The 16853-nt window shown below is 29.5% G+C and overlaps 2 protein-coding genes across 2 annotated transcripts; both read right to left on the bottom strand.

The window, feature by feature from the left end:
• Positions 1 to 243: 243 nt before the first annotated feature.
• Positions 244 to 2791, bottom strand: LOC107928167 (iron-sulfur assembly protein IscA-like 2, mitochondrial). Its single transcript, XM_016859348.2, has 4 exons — positions 2602 to 2791; positions 1327 to 1457; positions 1107 to 1215; positions 244 to 660 (listed from the first exon to the last, which is right to left on the bottom strand). The coding sequence occupies exons 1-4, from the start codon at positions 2773 to 2775 to the stop codon at positions 595 to 597; spliced, it is 480 nt and encodes a 159-aa protein (XP_016714837.1). The 5' UTR covers positions 2776 to 2791; the 3' UTR covers positions 244 to 594.
• A 6158-nt stretch (positions 2792 to 8949) lies between these two features.
• Positions 8950 to 9435, bottom strand: LOC107928175 (uncharacterized). Its single transcript, XM_016859355.1, has one exon. The coding sequence runs from the start codon at positions 9433 to 9435 to the stop codon at positions 8950 to 8952; it is 486 nt and encodes a 161-aa protein (XP_016714844.1).
• Between the last annotated feature and the right edge of the window lie 7418 nt (positions 9436 to 16853).

Here is a 16853-nt window from a genome sequence, read left to right as displayed (position 1 = left end):
ACGTCCTCGGGCACTACCAAATATATTTCACTCCAAAAATACAAGTGAAACTTTACAAATAGGGAGAGAGAACAATGCCTTAAGTAGAGAATGGCAAATGTGGGATGATGAGAATGAGCAATGGTTGGCCTATTTATAGTTGAGATTCAAGGGCCACCTTGCAAAGTCACTATTCACTTAGGGACCAAAAATTGCTATTTTCCCATGCCCAACACTAAATAAATATTTGGTGCCCATAACTTTGACCTTTCCAAAGTATGGGTAGGTATGGGAAAGGTATGGGCAAGGTATGGGGTATATTCTAATAATTACTGTTTTGGATAGTAATATTTTGATAGGTAGATGGTAGAGTTTTTTAATATTACAAATGGGATTAAAAAACTGTCAGTGCAAATGAGTGCTATATAGATTCGAGTATTTAAAAGTACTAAAATTTGCAGATATTCAATACTCCTAACAGATTAAGCAGTAGCAGCAGTGCCTCAGTACATTATGATGTTACAATCTTTGAATCAAAATAATTTGTTACGACCATATAGAAAAATGGTAGAAATATGATTTACCAACTGGTTTGGCAAAGCTGAAAATCACAGGCTACTGTTTGACCATGAATGAACTTTTACAACTGCACCCTCCAACTGCACTTGGGTTTGTTGTTACCTGCACAATAAATTCCAAAATTCACCCACTGCCCACACAAATAAGTATTGGATGCATGTACATATATCCGATTACATTGAATTTTCTTTTCAAGTTTTGGATGCATGTATATATCCACTGACAAATATGTGTTGGACACAGATACTAGATAAGTATTTTAATGAAATGAAGAGATCGGTTTAACATAGCTTGGAAGCATGCATGTATATATTCACCCATGTCTAACATATAATGGGAAACCTTAAAAAATTTGAGTTTACTAGTGCCCGGGACGCATATCTGCATCCCACACTCACCCTATCGTCTTACTAGCACAGTACTAGTAATCCACTGTAATGAGCTAAAACATCAAGAGTGCATAACATAAAGCTGCAATATATTTTGATGGTTAACATTCTATGACTTAAATCAGAGATATGTTTATATATCAAACAAAGATGGCTTACGAGGAACGCCGAACGAATTAACTCCTCAATGTAATCGACTGTTGCTCCTTTTACAAAATCATAGGATATGTTATCAACTATCAATTTTACTCCACCCCTTTCAAAGACCCTGCAAATGGAATCAAATGCAAGAAAAAAAGGTTATGGTAGTCTGAGAGAAAGCATTATGCATAGTTTTCGCCAAAAGAAAATTGAAGAATGGCAATAGAGGAGATGAAACCTGTCATCTTGGTTGGTTTTGTCATCCAGATCGAAAACGTATTGGAACCCAGAACATCCGCCTGTTTCCACGCTCAACCGGAGCATCTTTTCCTCGGATAATTCTTTACTTGCTTGCAGTTCTTCGATTCTCTGCAAAGCATATCCCTAATGTTAATGAGGAAATTATCAAACAACAACCAAATGTAGATTCCTTCAATTATTTTGGGCAACATATTTGTTGAGGGGTCTACTCCTTTTGGAGAAGTCTTCTAAGTGTCATCCATCAAACAATCGACTGGTCCTCCAACAATTGAAGGTATTGTCCCTTGAGAAAGGTTTTGCCTCTAGTGCTTTGCCGCTTTGCCGAGAGCTAATGTGCCCTCAGCAGTTGCCCTAAGGGTCTAGTTCACAAAGCCAAGAGTGCCTCAACTGGCTCAAGCGGTACCACTTTCCCTAAAAAGTGACCTATATAGGCCAAGGGTTCAAGCCACATTAAGGGCGAGACACTACCGTCCCTTTGCTGGGTGGCCGTGCACCCACATATGGTTGAGGTGCTCTTAGCTTTATGAACCAAGCACTCAGAGCATCCACTTACGGCAGGCAGGCAGGCTCTCAGTAGAGCACAGGAGACAAAACTCTCCTAAGGGACAATAACTTCGATTATTGAGAACTGGACCAAGTGCCTGGCGGACTATAGTTGGAAGACTTCTATTAAAGGAGTTGACCCCTCAATAATATTGATCGCCAACCATCAATAACACTAATTCAGAGAGATGAAGAAAGGTTCCTCATTCAAATTTCATTGCAATGCATAAAAAGGTATAAGATTTGTACTTTATATTGCTCCCTAAATTCTGCAACTTTGTCACAGAATATCAGACAATTCATTCAGCAATCTTTACAAAAAGACAAAAAAAAAGACAATTTTTTCATAATATTTTGTTTCAATTTACAAAAGAAAAAACAGATAGAGTTACATAACTTTAGATTAAATAATGAAATTAAATGAATGTATTTGATGGTATTCCAAAATATAGCTATATTACACAAAATGAAATCAAGATAATTAAAAAAAACACACAACTTTTCCTGCACTTTCTCAGCACCCAAACAGAACGGCAGAACCACCTTTCCCCAACCCGCAATCAAATTACAGAACACTTGCAAGCAAAAAAGAAAAAGACAAACAAACCAAGAATGCTGTATTACCATAGATTCCATAAACAATACTCAGAGAGCAATATAAATCACACATAGAAAAAAAAAAGGGTTTTTTTAAATTGAATTCGTTTACCTTAACGCAATTATCAGTCATGTGAATAGCATCGAGAGAAGGAGAAGATTCAGAAGAAACCTCATGAAGAGCTGAAGAAGAAGAAGAATATAAAGAAGACTTTAGAATTTTATGGTTTTGTTTGATTCGAGCTATGAAAATTGGACAAAATCGTCGAATCAATGATCTCGACATGGGAAATTTGATTTTCTTGTTGTTTATTTACTGATCAAATGTCATGGTTTAATGGCTTAAAAGCTAAGCTTGAGGGAAGATGGGTAAATAGGTTTAATTCTGCTTTCGACTAGAGTAGCTCATGGCCGGGCGGCCCAGCTCAGCCCGACAGCCTGCCCAAAATATAAGAGGATTCGAGTAAAAATATAGGCATGAAATATGGGTTTGGACAAGAAAAGAGGCTCATTTAAAAAACAGGCCGGGCCTCGGGCACCACTTTTATAATTAAAATATATATTTTTAATTTTTTTAATTTTAAATATTTTTAAAATACTTTTTTATACATTAACAATGCTCAAAGGCTTAGGAATTTTTTCTGCGGCCGGATCTGAATAAAATTTTAACCCATATTTCGGGCCGGATCGGGCCTAGGCCTAGTACGTGGGCCAAAATTTTTTATGGGCCCGGCTTGGCCCATGAGCACCTCTACTTTTGACCCTTGTACTCTTTTATACCTTTAAAATTAATCTTTTTATTTTTAAGAGTTTTTTACTAAAATAATATAAACCCAAATTTATTTGCAAAAATGATATAGATTGAATCGTAAAAAAATATTTTTTCCATGCCCCAAATCGACATAGTTGATGGCAATTTGGGTAGGGCATAAGTAGAGGTGTTAAAACTTCGGTTAAAACCGAATTAACAGACTGAACTTATCCAATTCGGTTAATCGGTCAGTTAACTGATTTAGTTCGGTCAAGTGAACATTATCAATTTATTTATTTTTTATATGTTTTATACTTGCTTTAACAAAAAAAAATATAAATTTCGGTTCAGTTAACAGTTAAAGGATTAAAAAGTTCGATTAATTCGATTAATAATAATTCGGTTCAATTAACCATCTGAACACTCCTGAACATAAGAGCACATCAAAACGCAATTAGTTTAGCCATGAATTATATGCAACAAAGCGAAATCTTTTTGTTTCGAAGTTTAAGAATTTAATTTCTCTACTTGTTTAATTTAAAAATTAAAGTCTAATTGATAATATCGTAAATTAATTTATGTTAAATTCAAATATATGTTTTCAATTAGATTTTGATTTTTAAATTAATCATTTGAATATTAAAATACAAAATATTCAATTTTAATAGAAATCTCTTAACAGACCTTAGCTATTGCTTTAATTTTCAAATTAGTATAAGGACTAAAATTTTAAATTTTAAATAGTATAGGAACTAAAAAGTAAAAACATAGGGTAAATATGTTTTGTGTCAAAGGCGAACTTAGACCACCCAAAGACGCACGTTCCGCCAGTTCTTTCTTGTTCCATTGAAGTTGCAATTACAACCTCTGAAAAAGGGTATAATCACAATTAATCAAAGATCAAGGGATCAAATTGTAATTATATGACATGACTACAATAAATAAAATCATCAGTTTCTTCGTCGGTGCACAATATTCCATCTAGTGTAGGATCATAATTAAACTAAACGAGTTGATACGATCGATACAAATTAAAATTTTCAGCATCAAGAAATAAAGTTGATTATTCTAATTTTTTACTGAAATAGTACATACCAACCATGCAGCCAAAACCGCATTGGTTAAAAATTTACGTTTTAACCATGTAGAGAATGGAAAAAAAACGAGTGTATATTTATTTCACTGAAAACAACTATCGAAAAATTATTCTGAAAAATAAATTGAATTTTAAAAAAGCAGATATATTTTTTGTATTCAATGATTCTGCGTAAAATATTTTCTATTAATTGATAAATTTTTTGAAACATAAATTTTTAAAGCAATTTAGTAAAACAAAGAATAATTAATGTAGAATATTAAATTTATCAATATAAAAATATGATAATCGTTCAATACATATTTTATATATAAAATCAGCCCTATTTATAACAACTGCCCGCTATAACAGTTAAGTTTCTAGTGGTATTGATTTTTATATTTAGTTTAATCTTTTATAACAACAATAACTGTGATGATAAAGTAGATTTTTTTACAACCACATATTATCTAAAATTCTAAGTAAAATTATAGTTATTTCATAAAACAAACAATTGTTGGGCTCAGTGTTAAGATATATTGCGCTCTAAGAAAAGAACGCATGTTCAAATCTTGGAGTAGACATTATTGGAAGGGGTAGCCACGAACCTCGAACATGGATCGTAAACCTCTCTATGATAGTATGTTGCTAAAGTGTAGAACAATCACCTCTTTACAATAGACAGAATATTAACAGACAAATAAGACTTTTTTAAAGAGGATTAACTCGACTTATATATTAAAGGCTATTAGAAGATAATGGCTAAATTGCATTGTGGCCTTTTATATGCTTACATTTGGGATTTAATCCTTGTATTATAATTTGACATGATTTGATCTTTTACTTTTATAATGACATTATTTAATTGAAATAGTTAGCACCCTTAGACGTAAAATTTTATTTAAAACACTTTTCTAACACAAAAAGAAAAACTATTTCGACATGATAAGTCGAAACTAGTTTTTAAGAAAACAATTTGACTTCAATATTTTAATCAAAACAATTAAGGGTACTAACTATTCGAACAAACTAATGATATTATAAAAGTATAAAAATCAAACTATGTCAAATTAAAGTATAGATACCAAACCCTAAATTTAAATATAAAAAAAAAGACTATCATCATAATTTGACCTAAAACAATTTATGCTTAATACGATCAGTTCGATATATATATATAATTAAATATCATTTTCTAAAAGCTATGATGAATTGAAATGATTCTATCCATGAAACTTCCTTTTAAGAGTGGCAATGACATGGAACACATATAATGTGATCAATTCAAATTTAACTTTGCTTTTATTTTTCCCATTTCAAAATATATGGTTTTAGATTCTACCAAGCAAATTGAGATTTTGATTGGTGTTGGAGTTATATATTATTTGGGTCTAATTTTGCTCTCAATCCTTGTATTTTTTGAATTTTTGAAATTTAATCCCTTTCACTTTTAACTTAAAGGAATTATTTTGGGAATTTAGTTGATCTACTTAGGTTAAATTTGAATATATGTTATGAGTTGGGCTTTAAATGAAGAATATTTAAATTTAATGGAAATTCATTAATAATGTTATCAATTGAATTTTAAATATTTAAATCAAACAAGTAAATGAAATAAATTTCTAGAATTAGAAGTAGATAATTTTTTTTAAATCCAAAGAGTATAGGGACTGGAGATAGAATTAAACCTATATTTTTGCCTGGAATAATTTAGGGATAAATATCAAAACTATGCATGAGCTTTGATCCAATGTGTAATGTCATACATTAACTTTGATTTTGCATGATTTTATACGTTAAATTTTAATTTGATTCAATTTTCAGAAACCACTAACAACATTATCAAATTAGTACCATTTTACGTTGTTATATTCAGTGGCGTATCTAGGGGGGCTGGCAGGCCCTGACCCCCCTAAAATGGAAAACTGTCCATTTAGGCCTTTAGAAATTTTAAATTAGTAAAGGTAAAAATGCACTTTAACCCCCCTAAAAAAAGTTTCTGGCTTCGCCCCTGGTTATATTGCATACATGAACTATTATATTAATCCAATATAAAAATAAATATACGTATTCATTTCTTTAAATGCGTATAAAAGAATCAAATCAAAATTTCATTTACGTATATAAACCGCACAATTTAAATTTGATGTTTATAATTACACCAAATCAGAATTCATATATATCAAATTGTATATTAAAATAAAATTTATGTATAAATTTGATATTTATCCATTAACATCGTAAGAATACGAAGATTCATGCGTGAGACACACCAAAGCTTAAGCATTTCTTATGAACATTTTTTTACTCAGTCAAAGTGGACTTTGTCTTATCAGTTTATACGATAATATTGGGTATTAATTATTAGCCACAAGCCACCATTATTATGATGGGTGGAGCAGTAAAATGGCACCAATATAAACCTAATAATTACACATGCAAACTATAATTATAAGTCTTTTTAATGTGATTAAATATTTGAATCTAAATAACGAAAGTTAGATGAGATGGTAATGATTTTTACTATTTTAATTAATGGTCGAAGGTTTAATCTTCACTTTGAGTATGGAATAGTTTTAAAATTCGTTATAAAATGTAGAAAATTTGTTACTATTGAACTCGTTCTGATAAATACATTAAAAAATTAAAAAAAAATTGAATTTAAGCGTGTTTAGACTCCAAAATATGCATATAAGTTCATTTATTTAGGCAAAAAGATTTAATGGATTAGATGCATTATTTAATCGTGGGTTGAAAAGTCTGAGCTGTGAGGTGAAGTTAGAAATTTTATTAAGGGTCGATATTAAGTTATATATTTTTATGAGTTAAAATACAATTTTATTTTTGTATTGACTCATATCTTTATAATTTTTAAAAGGATTAAATCGAAATTCTAACATTTTTGAGAAATTAAACTATAATTCTATCATATAGTAACTTAAAATTTTATAAATTTTAAGGACTAAAATAAAAAAAATTCATTTTAAGGGCCAACCCTGCGAACCTCCTCCCTCCACCCCTATTGAACTAGAGATCAAGTTGGTTGAACTTCCGATTTAACGTCTAAATGGTTGAACCCCATAGATTTAATTATATTGAAAATTTTAAAAACATAAAATAATAATTAACAAAAATTCACAATTTTTTAAAAATATTTGGACAAAACTAAGGAGGAAAAAGAATCAAAACACAATTTAAAAATAATAATTTTTTTTGAAAAATCCAATATTAATACAAGTTTCAATTTTTACTTAAAAAATAAAAATTTCGATTTCACCAATTTTTATCTCAATTTTTAATAATTTCAACAACGACATATATTTAAAGACCTGTTTATAAGATTCTATGAGATTCTTTTAAATTAATGGTTGAAACTAAAAAAAAAAAGAAGAAAAAAATATCAATCCATGATTGGTCATACCACATAGGATGCATTGAGAAACATGCGTTTACCTTTTAACTAATTCAACCGATTTCAATATTAAAAAAAGTGATTGATTTCCAAAGAAAATCAATGTAGGTTCCAAATAATGTGACTTGATTAAACGACTATAGTCTCTTCATTTTTATTTTTTAACCATAATCGTTGATTTAAAAAGGATATCATGAAATCTCACTATATAATAAAATCTCACTTTAAATGTTATCAATTTCTAATAATAATAATAATAATAATAATAATAGTAATAATAATAATGGTTATAGGCATTTTCATAAATAAGAAAAAGAAACAAAGGCTTTTATTCATTGTAACTGTTGTATTAACCCTAGTTAGGAGTAGGGGTGAGCATTTGATCAAATTGAGTGAAAAAAATTCGAGTTGACGAGTCAAATTTTATCATTCTAACCTGATTTGATTATTTTTCGAATCAAGTCGAGTGAAATAAAATTCAAGTCGAATCGAATCGAGTGAAATTGTTCGAGTTAAATTAAAAAATTAAACATGTCAAATTAAAATCTTGTTACAATATAACTAATTTCATATTAGAGTACATAAATTTGAAACCATATATATTTGAAAACCGTTTCAAAGCAAATAAAAAAAATACTTTAGTATGATAAAATTGAATCATTAATTAACTTATTTAGGTCTCAAAATTATTATTCTTGAAAACTTTTAATTTTTTAACTTTCTTTTAGAATTTTTTAAAAATATATAAATATTTTAAAATTTTGAAAATTATTTTGTACTTTTTTGTCGAGAGAAAGACCAATTTGCTCATTTTTAAACTTGACAGGAATCAAAAGTGTATTTACACTAATTTGTTATTCGATTTGTGAAATTCAACTCAATTCGAACTCAAAATACAAATTACTTATTTAAATTGACTCGAATAATTCGATTAACTCGAAATTCAAATTATTTTTTGATTTTTTCTAATCGAATTGAATTTTATTCACCCTATAGAGCTTATTACTGGTTTATTGAATTATTAGCTTATTTTTGCTTTCTTTAATTAAGTGGTAGATGACATTTAAATGATGAAAAAAACATGAAAAAGAAAATTTAATGGACGTTCACAAGGATTGAAATTGAAGCATCTATTATCTGCAGATTTTCATAAATGAAAACAAGCATATTTGTTACAGACTTACAGTACTATATATATGTATATGTGTATGTATATTCTTTACTAGTTTACTTCAGCTATACTCTCTAATGCAGGCTTCCACTTTCTGCAACTATCATCATCACCATCGTCATCATCATCAACTCCATTTATGCTTTGTTTACTTTGCATCTTCGACACCATCTCATGAACTGAAACTCCATCTTTTTGAACCAACTTTTCTAGTTCCTTTTTACTGATTATCAATTTAATCCTCACAACACCATGGCTTCCTTCTTCATCATCCTTCACCTCTGGTGTACTCGAAAACCTCACCTTCTTTTTCTTACTCTTTATCGAGGGTGACGGAACAAGGTAATATAACATACCCGGTAACAACTTTGTGTCCGGATGAAGATTCCGGCAAGCAGAAAATGATTCCGACAAGGCGCGATCGGAGAAATCGGATAAAACTTGTTGTACTTTGATGGGTCGTCGGTATTCAAGGATTTTGCCATCGGTTTTCATCACTCTGACTACTTTCTCTTCAAGAACTAAGCAATTCCCCATGGCTTTTTTTCTTTTTGTAGATTGCTTGCAACAATATACAAAGAAAAGTTATTGAAGTTTGTAAGTGTGAGGGTGCTTTTGAAGTGTAGTGGTGGTTGTGTATATATATACATATAAAAGAATGTGCTTGTGAGCAATGCCCTTATAATGTATAAAATATTACCACCCCAAATGCCTTTTGCTTTTGTCTTTTGGTCCCCATTTGTTGATTTTGTTGGTGTGTAAGCTCTACTTGGAAAGTCACTGTTCCTTAATCATTATTTTTTCACTACTTTTTATCTTGGATAAACTATCAAAATAGTCACTTTTGTTTGACTCAAGTTACATTTTAGTCACTTATGTTTGAAATGTTATGTTTTAGTCACTTACGTTATCGTGTTGTAACATTTTAGTCACTGAGTCGTTAATTGTCGACAATGGTGTAACGTTAAGTTGATGTGGCACGTTAAATCATTATTTCAAACTAAAATTTTAGGTTAAATTCTACAATTGGTTCCTATATTTTTTTATTTTCAACAATTTAAAATTTTTCTTTTATGTTCTTCTAACTTTCTTTTTCCATTCTCTTATGATTCTCCCTCTATTTTCCTCCTTTCTTCATTTATTTTAACATAGTTTTTTTATACTTTCCATTTGTAACTAGTCCACAAGCTCGCCTCACTCGAAAAAATTAAATTGTTCAAAAAAATAAAACATAGAAAAAGTATGTTGAAAGAAATGGAGAAGGGAGAAAAACAAAGGGAGAAGCGTAAGAGAATGGAAAAGAAAGAAAGTTAAAAAAACATAAAAGAAAAAAATTAAATTGCTCCAAACGAAAAAATATGGGGACCGATTGTATAAATTAACCTAGAATTTTTGTTTAAAATGATGATTTAACGTGCCACATCAGTTTACCGTTACACCGTTAATAGAAACTAACGGCTCAGTGACTAAAATGTTACAACGTGATAACATAAGTGACTAAAACGTAACATTTCAAACATAAGTGACTAAAATGTAACCTGAGTCAAACAAAAGTGACTATTTTGGTAGTTTACCCTTTTATCTTTTATAATTCATGAAAAATAAAATTTTTAAATAGACTTATTAATTATTTAATAACATTTCATATTAACTTCCTCTATAATTCTATATCCATTTTCAATAATTTTTTCATATAATTGATACATAATTTTAGTAATTTTTTAAATCTGAATATGAATTCGAACAATGAACTTTAAACCTTAAATTCAAATCTTGGACCCTAAATCTTAGACCACAAACCCTAAATTTAACCTTTTGGTTTAGGATTTAAGGTTTAGGTTCATGATTTTGGGTTTGAGTTTAAGGTTTCAAATTTCGAGTTTGAGGTTCGGGTTAAAAAAGTTATAAAAATTATGTATCAATGATATGGAAAAAATTATTAAAAATATCATTAATAGAAAGAGATACAGGATGATGTGACACTCATGTTTCATACAATTCTTTCTCTGTTATTCAGTTGGTGTCACATTAATTTATGAAGTTATAGAAATATCAATTCTTTTAAATTATAATTAATATTATTATACACATTTAACTTTTTCATACTTTTATATATACTTTTAAATAAAAATATAAAATGAAAACCCAAGAATCCATGTTAAATTAGTTAAAAAAATATTAGTTGAACTTAAATTTCAACATCTAGAATAATTTACCCTATACCTATATGTATATACATAGGCATAGGCAAACAACTGGCTCTCTTGGGAACTGAAACATGATAGTTACTCGTTAAGTTTTGTGGGGGGTTAAAACTCCTTAAGTTCTTTGCATTTGGACAGTAAGTGGATTGTGACCAAACCACATCTTTGTTCTTTTTACAGCATAAGATCTGGTTGGATCCTTTAGGACCATTCCTAAACCCAATAAAACTGTTTTTGACCACATGATTCCTTGGACGGGGCTCTGTCGTTGACCATTTCTACATATGTAAGACATTCTCCATTTTCATTGCAGCCGTTTCTTTAACAACATGCGTGTTTAATCTCTCTAAATATGTCATGTGGTCGGTAAAGCATGAAAGCAACCTTTTCTTTCTTTCTTGTCTTGTCTTCTTCATGCCTTATTTTGTAATTCACCAACTGCAAATTTTCATTACTTGCCCGAGCTTGTTATGGTTAATTTGTGCTTGTAATAAAGAGAGATTGGTTGGGTAAGTGGGTTTTTTTTCTGTTGTTTATTTGGAATGAATCTATGATTTTCAAGTAATAAAGCAAAACCCTTTTATAGAAATAAGGAAGTTAACTTTGTACATTCCTTGTACTTTGAATATATAAGTATATGTTTATAATATTCGAATATGATATGTATTTAGATTCGATTATACAGATATGATCCTTTAAGAACTCTATAAATTAAATATATTTATGTCAAACATATGTATATATCTCACACTTGCACTTGAGTTCAATTAAGGTAAAAGTATCATGAATGCTCTTGTATTAGGAGTCAGATTGTATTTTGTCTCTTTTATTCAAAAAATGAGTAAATTAGTCCTTGTACGTTGATTAAAAAGTCATTTTCGTTAAAATTTCATCCGTTTTTACTGTTAAAAATTGACATTATTGACGGAATAACTAGACTATCACATGTGGCATGTCACGTGTACCTCATGCTGACGTACAATGGACTAATTTTTAACAGTGGAAATGGTTGGGATTTTTAACAGAAAGACTAATTTGTTCATTTTAAAGTAAAATAGACAAAATGAAATCCAGCTCCTAGTACAAGAGCCTCCATGGTACTTTTACCGTTCAAGTAATATAATATGTTTCATATGCAAGTTATTCAAACCCTAATTTTCCAAAGAATTTGATAACTAAGTGGTTAGGAATAGCAAAACCCAAATTGGCTATTGGGGTTTTTTATTTGAAAAGTAGATGCAGATCGAAACAATTATGATAATTATTTATCTCATCTCATCCCATTTATGTAAAATATATATTAAACCCACTAAAAAAAAATTTATTGTACGACCATGGTTCAAAATGCTGTTTAAAGAGTACATGTTACCTTTTAAACCAATTTTTTTGGGGTCGCAATCTATTGAATAATTTTTCATAATTTCCCACATATACAATCATGAAACTTCAACTTCAAAGTGTAAATTCTAACCATTATTTCTAAAGATTTCCATTTGCATTGTGTCCCCGAAGAGAGAGTTGAACTTAGAAACATTGTATTTTCAAGTCAACCAGCATTAGCTCTATTTTTAGCCAATTTGGGTCAGCTTGCAACGTTTATTTCAACCTCTAGTAAGTTCCATGGTGATGGGATTTTAATGGAAGAATTGTAATAATTTTTTTTTGAATAATTTCATTATAGGTTATGATTATAGTTGCTTTTTTACACAATGCTAGAACTATACATAGCTCCTCTCAACTCATAAATAGAAGGATAATATGTTTCAGCACACTCAAACTCATATCCTACTGCATTAACAATAATATCTGTGTCAATCGAACTAAAACTTAATCGATAATTATAATAAATCTCTTAAATATAAAATATGGTTTTTTGACAAAAGGAATGAAAATGATTGAGACTTGAGGAGAAAAAATGGTCTAGTTAGTGGTATAAGGTGATGGTGTCAACACGCATGCTTTGGCAAAGAGAATTCATGGAGTAACTCGTTGGAGTTGAAAATCGGAACCCCACTTTTGGAAAATTTCATGGATGAAGTATTGGAAAAATAAGATGAAATTAGCCAATAGAATAAATCAATAGTGACTTAACCAAGGAGGTAACCAGAGCAAAATAGATTATTATTTTTGAATAATATTATTATAGGTCTTGGTCATATATGTTTTTTTTGACACAATATCTAGAACTAACTATAGCCCCTGCCTAACCCATAAATAGGAGGATAATGTGCTTCTACGCACTCGAACCCACATCCTTTTGTATTGACAACAATGTCTATGCCAATCGAGCTAAAATTTAATCGGTCAAAATAGACTATTTTTAAAAGACTTTGCTTAGAATATATGTAATTTTTAGATAAAAAGACCTTTCTGGTCCCTCTCAATCATGATATTGAGTAAATTGATCTTTTTCAATTTAATTTTTGTCAATTTTAAAAGTGAGCAAGTAAAGATAATTAATCCCAACTTTAATTTTTTTCGTCAATTGTACATTGGTATAATAAATGTAGCCCTCAAAGTTTACACATTTTGTTAAATCGGTCATGATTTAACAATTTTAGCCTACAACATTTACACATTCTGTCAACATTTAAGCAGAATATATAAACACCGAAGTCTAAGTTTGTTATTATATAAATCAAAACCATTTACAATTGATGAAAAACATTAATGTTATAATTAATTATCCTTAGTTGCTCGTTTTTGAAATTGACGACTTGAATTGCTCCAATTTTTATTAGAGGGACAACTTGCTCAATATCGAAATTGAGATGAGCCAAAAAGGTGTTTTTACATATTTTTTATTAACACTAAAAAATTATAACTAAATTTACATTTGATGTACTAATAGTTTATAATCCTAAACTAGACTATCGCACACTCATTATGTGGATGAAAAAAATTAAATAAATTTATAAATAAAAATTGATATAAAAACCAAATGTGACTTTAGTTGAGATGGTAAAATAAAGATGGTGAAGATTATAATATATTGGGTTTAAATCTCGTGGTTGTCATTCTGTGTATATATTTTTCCAGACTTATCAAAATATAGAAATATATAAATATTTTCAAACTAATATTTGTTTTATTGTAAAACGAATGAACTTCTGATAAAAGTTGACGGGTGGCACCATCTCAACTAGTCCTTAATATATAATATTGATATTATTATTCAACCATAACACATCACTCGTTAAAAAAATTTAACAATTATATTCACTTCTAGTGAAATTTAAATAAGTTTATTAATTATGCATCTTAATATTTCGTGAGTATAAACTTACAGATTACATACAATTCCTTTTAATATATAATCACAAGAGTTAGATGAACGTGAATTTTAGCGTTTTGTCTTTTTGGTCATGGATGTTTATTTTATATAACTCATGTCATAAATTTGAATTACGATAATTATTTACTTATAGTATATACGTAATAGTAATTTACTTCTTTCAAAAAAAAATTGTAAAAAATAAAAAAATAAATGTGTTGAGTAATTTTCCGTCGTATCTTATTGAATGGAACAATCAGGTATTTATGCATGTTGTTATTGTTCATAAAACTGACGTTCTGAGCGGGCTCTGGGCATGCTGAACACGTGTACCGGTCTTTCTGTCTACTACACTTCGTGGCCCTCACCTGCAAACTCTTTGGCATATGCGAATTGGGATTGCAAACCATGCTTGTGAGCTCTCTTGGCGAACTCCCTCTATGAGACCTGCGTGCATCCCACTGATAGGGTCCTATCGGGTCATGGGTTGACAATCATAAATCTCGAAAGAATTATTTTTTTTATGAAATATAGTCTATTTTTCATTGTTGCTTTAAGGATACTTGGAGATCCATTTAGAACCAAAATGCTAAGCTATGCTTTGCATTTATTTCATCTTTATTCAGCGTTTCCTAAGAAAAAATTTGGTGTCATTAATTACATCATCCTAAGAAAAAATTTGGTGTCATTAATTACATCATCCTTATTAATTCTACATTAGATTTTATCATAGCCAAGTTGAGTCAAATTTGGGTCAGGTTAACATAAAATTTTAAGTTCTTTTTTAGGTTTGGTCAGCTTAGGAAGTAAATGCCTCTAAAATAAAAATAAAATTAACAATAAAACAATAGTTATACAATATCTAAATAATAAAATAAAATAATAGTAATATAATAATAAAATGACAGTAAAATAACAGCAGAATAGTTTATTCGAACCGAACCCAAGTAAAAGAATCTTACCCAAGACTCGACCTGTTTAAAAAACGAATTTTATTTTTTATCTAAACTTATTTTTTTAATATATATTTTTACTCAAATCTTTTTATTTTTTTAAACAAATCTTCATAGTTGGACGAGTGTCCCGTCCCGTCAGTTTTATTCTACACCATAAAGTCGTAGAAGTACCATATTTCAAGATCACCTATGATTTTGAAGGTCATGATGGCAAAATTAGCCCATTTTTAAATCCATAAAGGCATGGAATTTGAGAGAGAATGTGATATATGTCATAAGACATTAAAGCTGAGAATAATATTATATTTAAAAGACAAAGGTTATACATTTGAGAAGAATAGTGCATTCATCATGGCAAAAAGCAGCAGCCCCCATAGAAGTAAATCTTGGAAATTCAGATTCCTTTTTCATGTTTTTCTCCTACAAAACAAAGAACACTAACTTTCATGAAAGTTACATGACTTACATTGCTTTTGTCATCAATGGAAAATGTTGGAACAGTTGAAATTAATAAAGAAGCCCCTTTTTTGTTTCTTTCATTGTTTTCCTCCACGATTTATTCATGCTTTTCCCATTGCTTTCTGAAACAATTTGATGGAAAAATTATCTTATATGCCCACGAATTATCATCTTTTGAAATTTATTTACGCATCTCAAATCTAATTATTCCACTTTTAATTCTAAAATAATATAGTATTTTCAACTTTTTCATATATTTTGAGGTGATTTGATAAAAAAATATAAGTTTAAATGCTAAATAAAGCGAAAAATTAAATGAAGGATTAAAATGAAATTTTTTTTATAAAATTAGAGGGAAGAAAACATTATACCTTCTAAATTGTTACTTAAAATTTTAAATTAAAATATCAAATATGCAAAGAACAGGATTAAACTTCTTTTACGTGGTTTCTAGATGTGGTCCAAGGCCAGAGCAGAGAGGGCAGCATGGTCAGCTGACATGGTGCACGGGCTTATGACTTATTACGACACTTTATGACTCAATGGCTCAGGCGCCGTTCAGCGACACCGCCATGTGGAATTCTCTTCTTCCCTTTGTAGCCGATTATTGTGGACTCCATGAAACCCTTTCGGCTTAATTAATCTATTATTATTATTATTATAATTAACCTTTTATTCGATACGTGTACTATGTATTTAATTGACACGTGGAGTCATATATTTGTTCTTGGTTAAAATATGTCATAGGTGCACGTACTCTTCACAAAATTAGAATTTAGTTCTTGTATTTTATTGGTTTATTACATTTTGAAAAAAAACTCACTTCGTATCCATTTTAAAGGTGATATCGGCTCGGTATGGACGGATTTTTTGGATTTTCTTGAATCGTTCATCATAATTTGGTTCTAATCGGTTTGATTCTCAGTTTTCTCATTTTTTTTATTCTTAGACTTATTTTGACAAAATGAGATTTGTTTTACTGTTTTTGAATATTATTTGATAAATTTTCAAAACCCTTTTCATAAATATTTCGAAAAAAATAAATTTTTTAAGAACTTTTAA

The sequence above is a fragment of the Gossypium hirsutum genome, chromosome D01 (assembly GCF_007990345.1).
Source record: "Gossypium hirsutum isolate 1008001.06 chromosome D01, Gossypium_hirsutum_v2.1, whole genome shotgun sequence".
NCBI classification, from domain to species: Eukaryota; Viridiplantae; Streptophyta; class Magnoliopsida; order Malvales; family Malvaceae; genus Gossypium; species Gossypium hirsutum.
The sequence above is the reverse complement of the archived record's forward strand: the minus strand, read 5'-3'. Positions and strand labels throughout refer to the sequence as shown.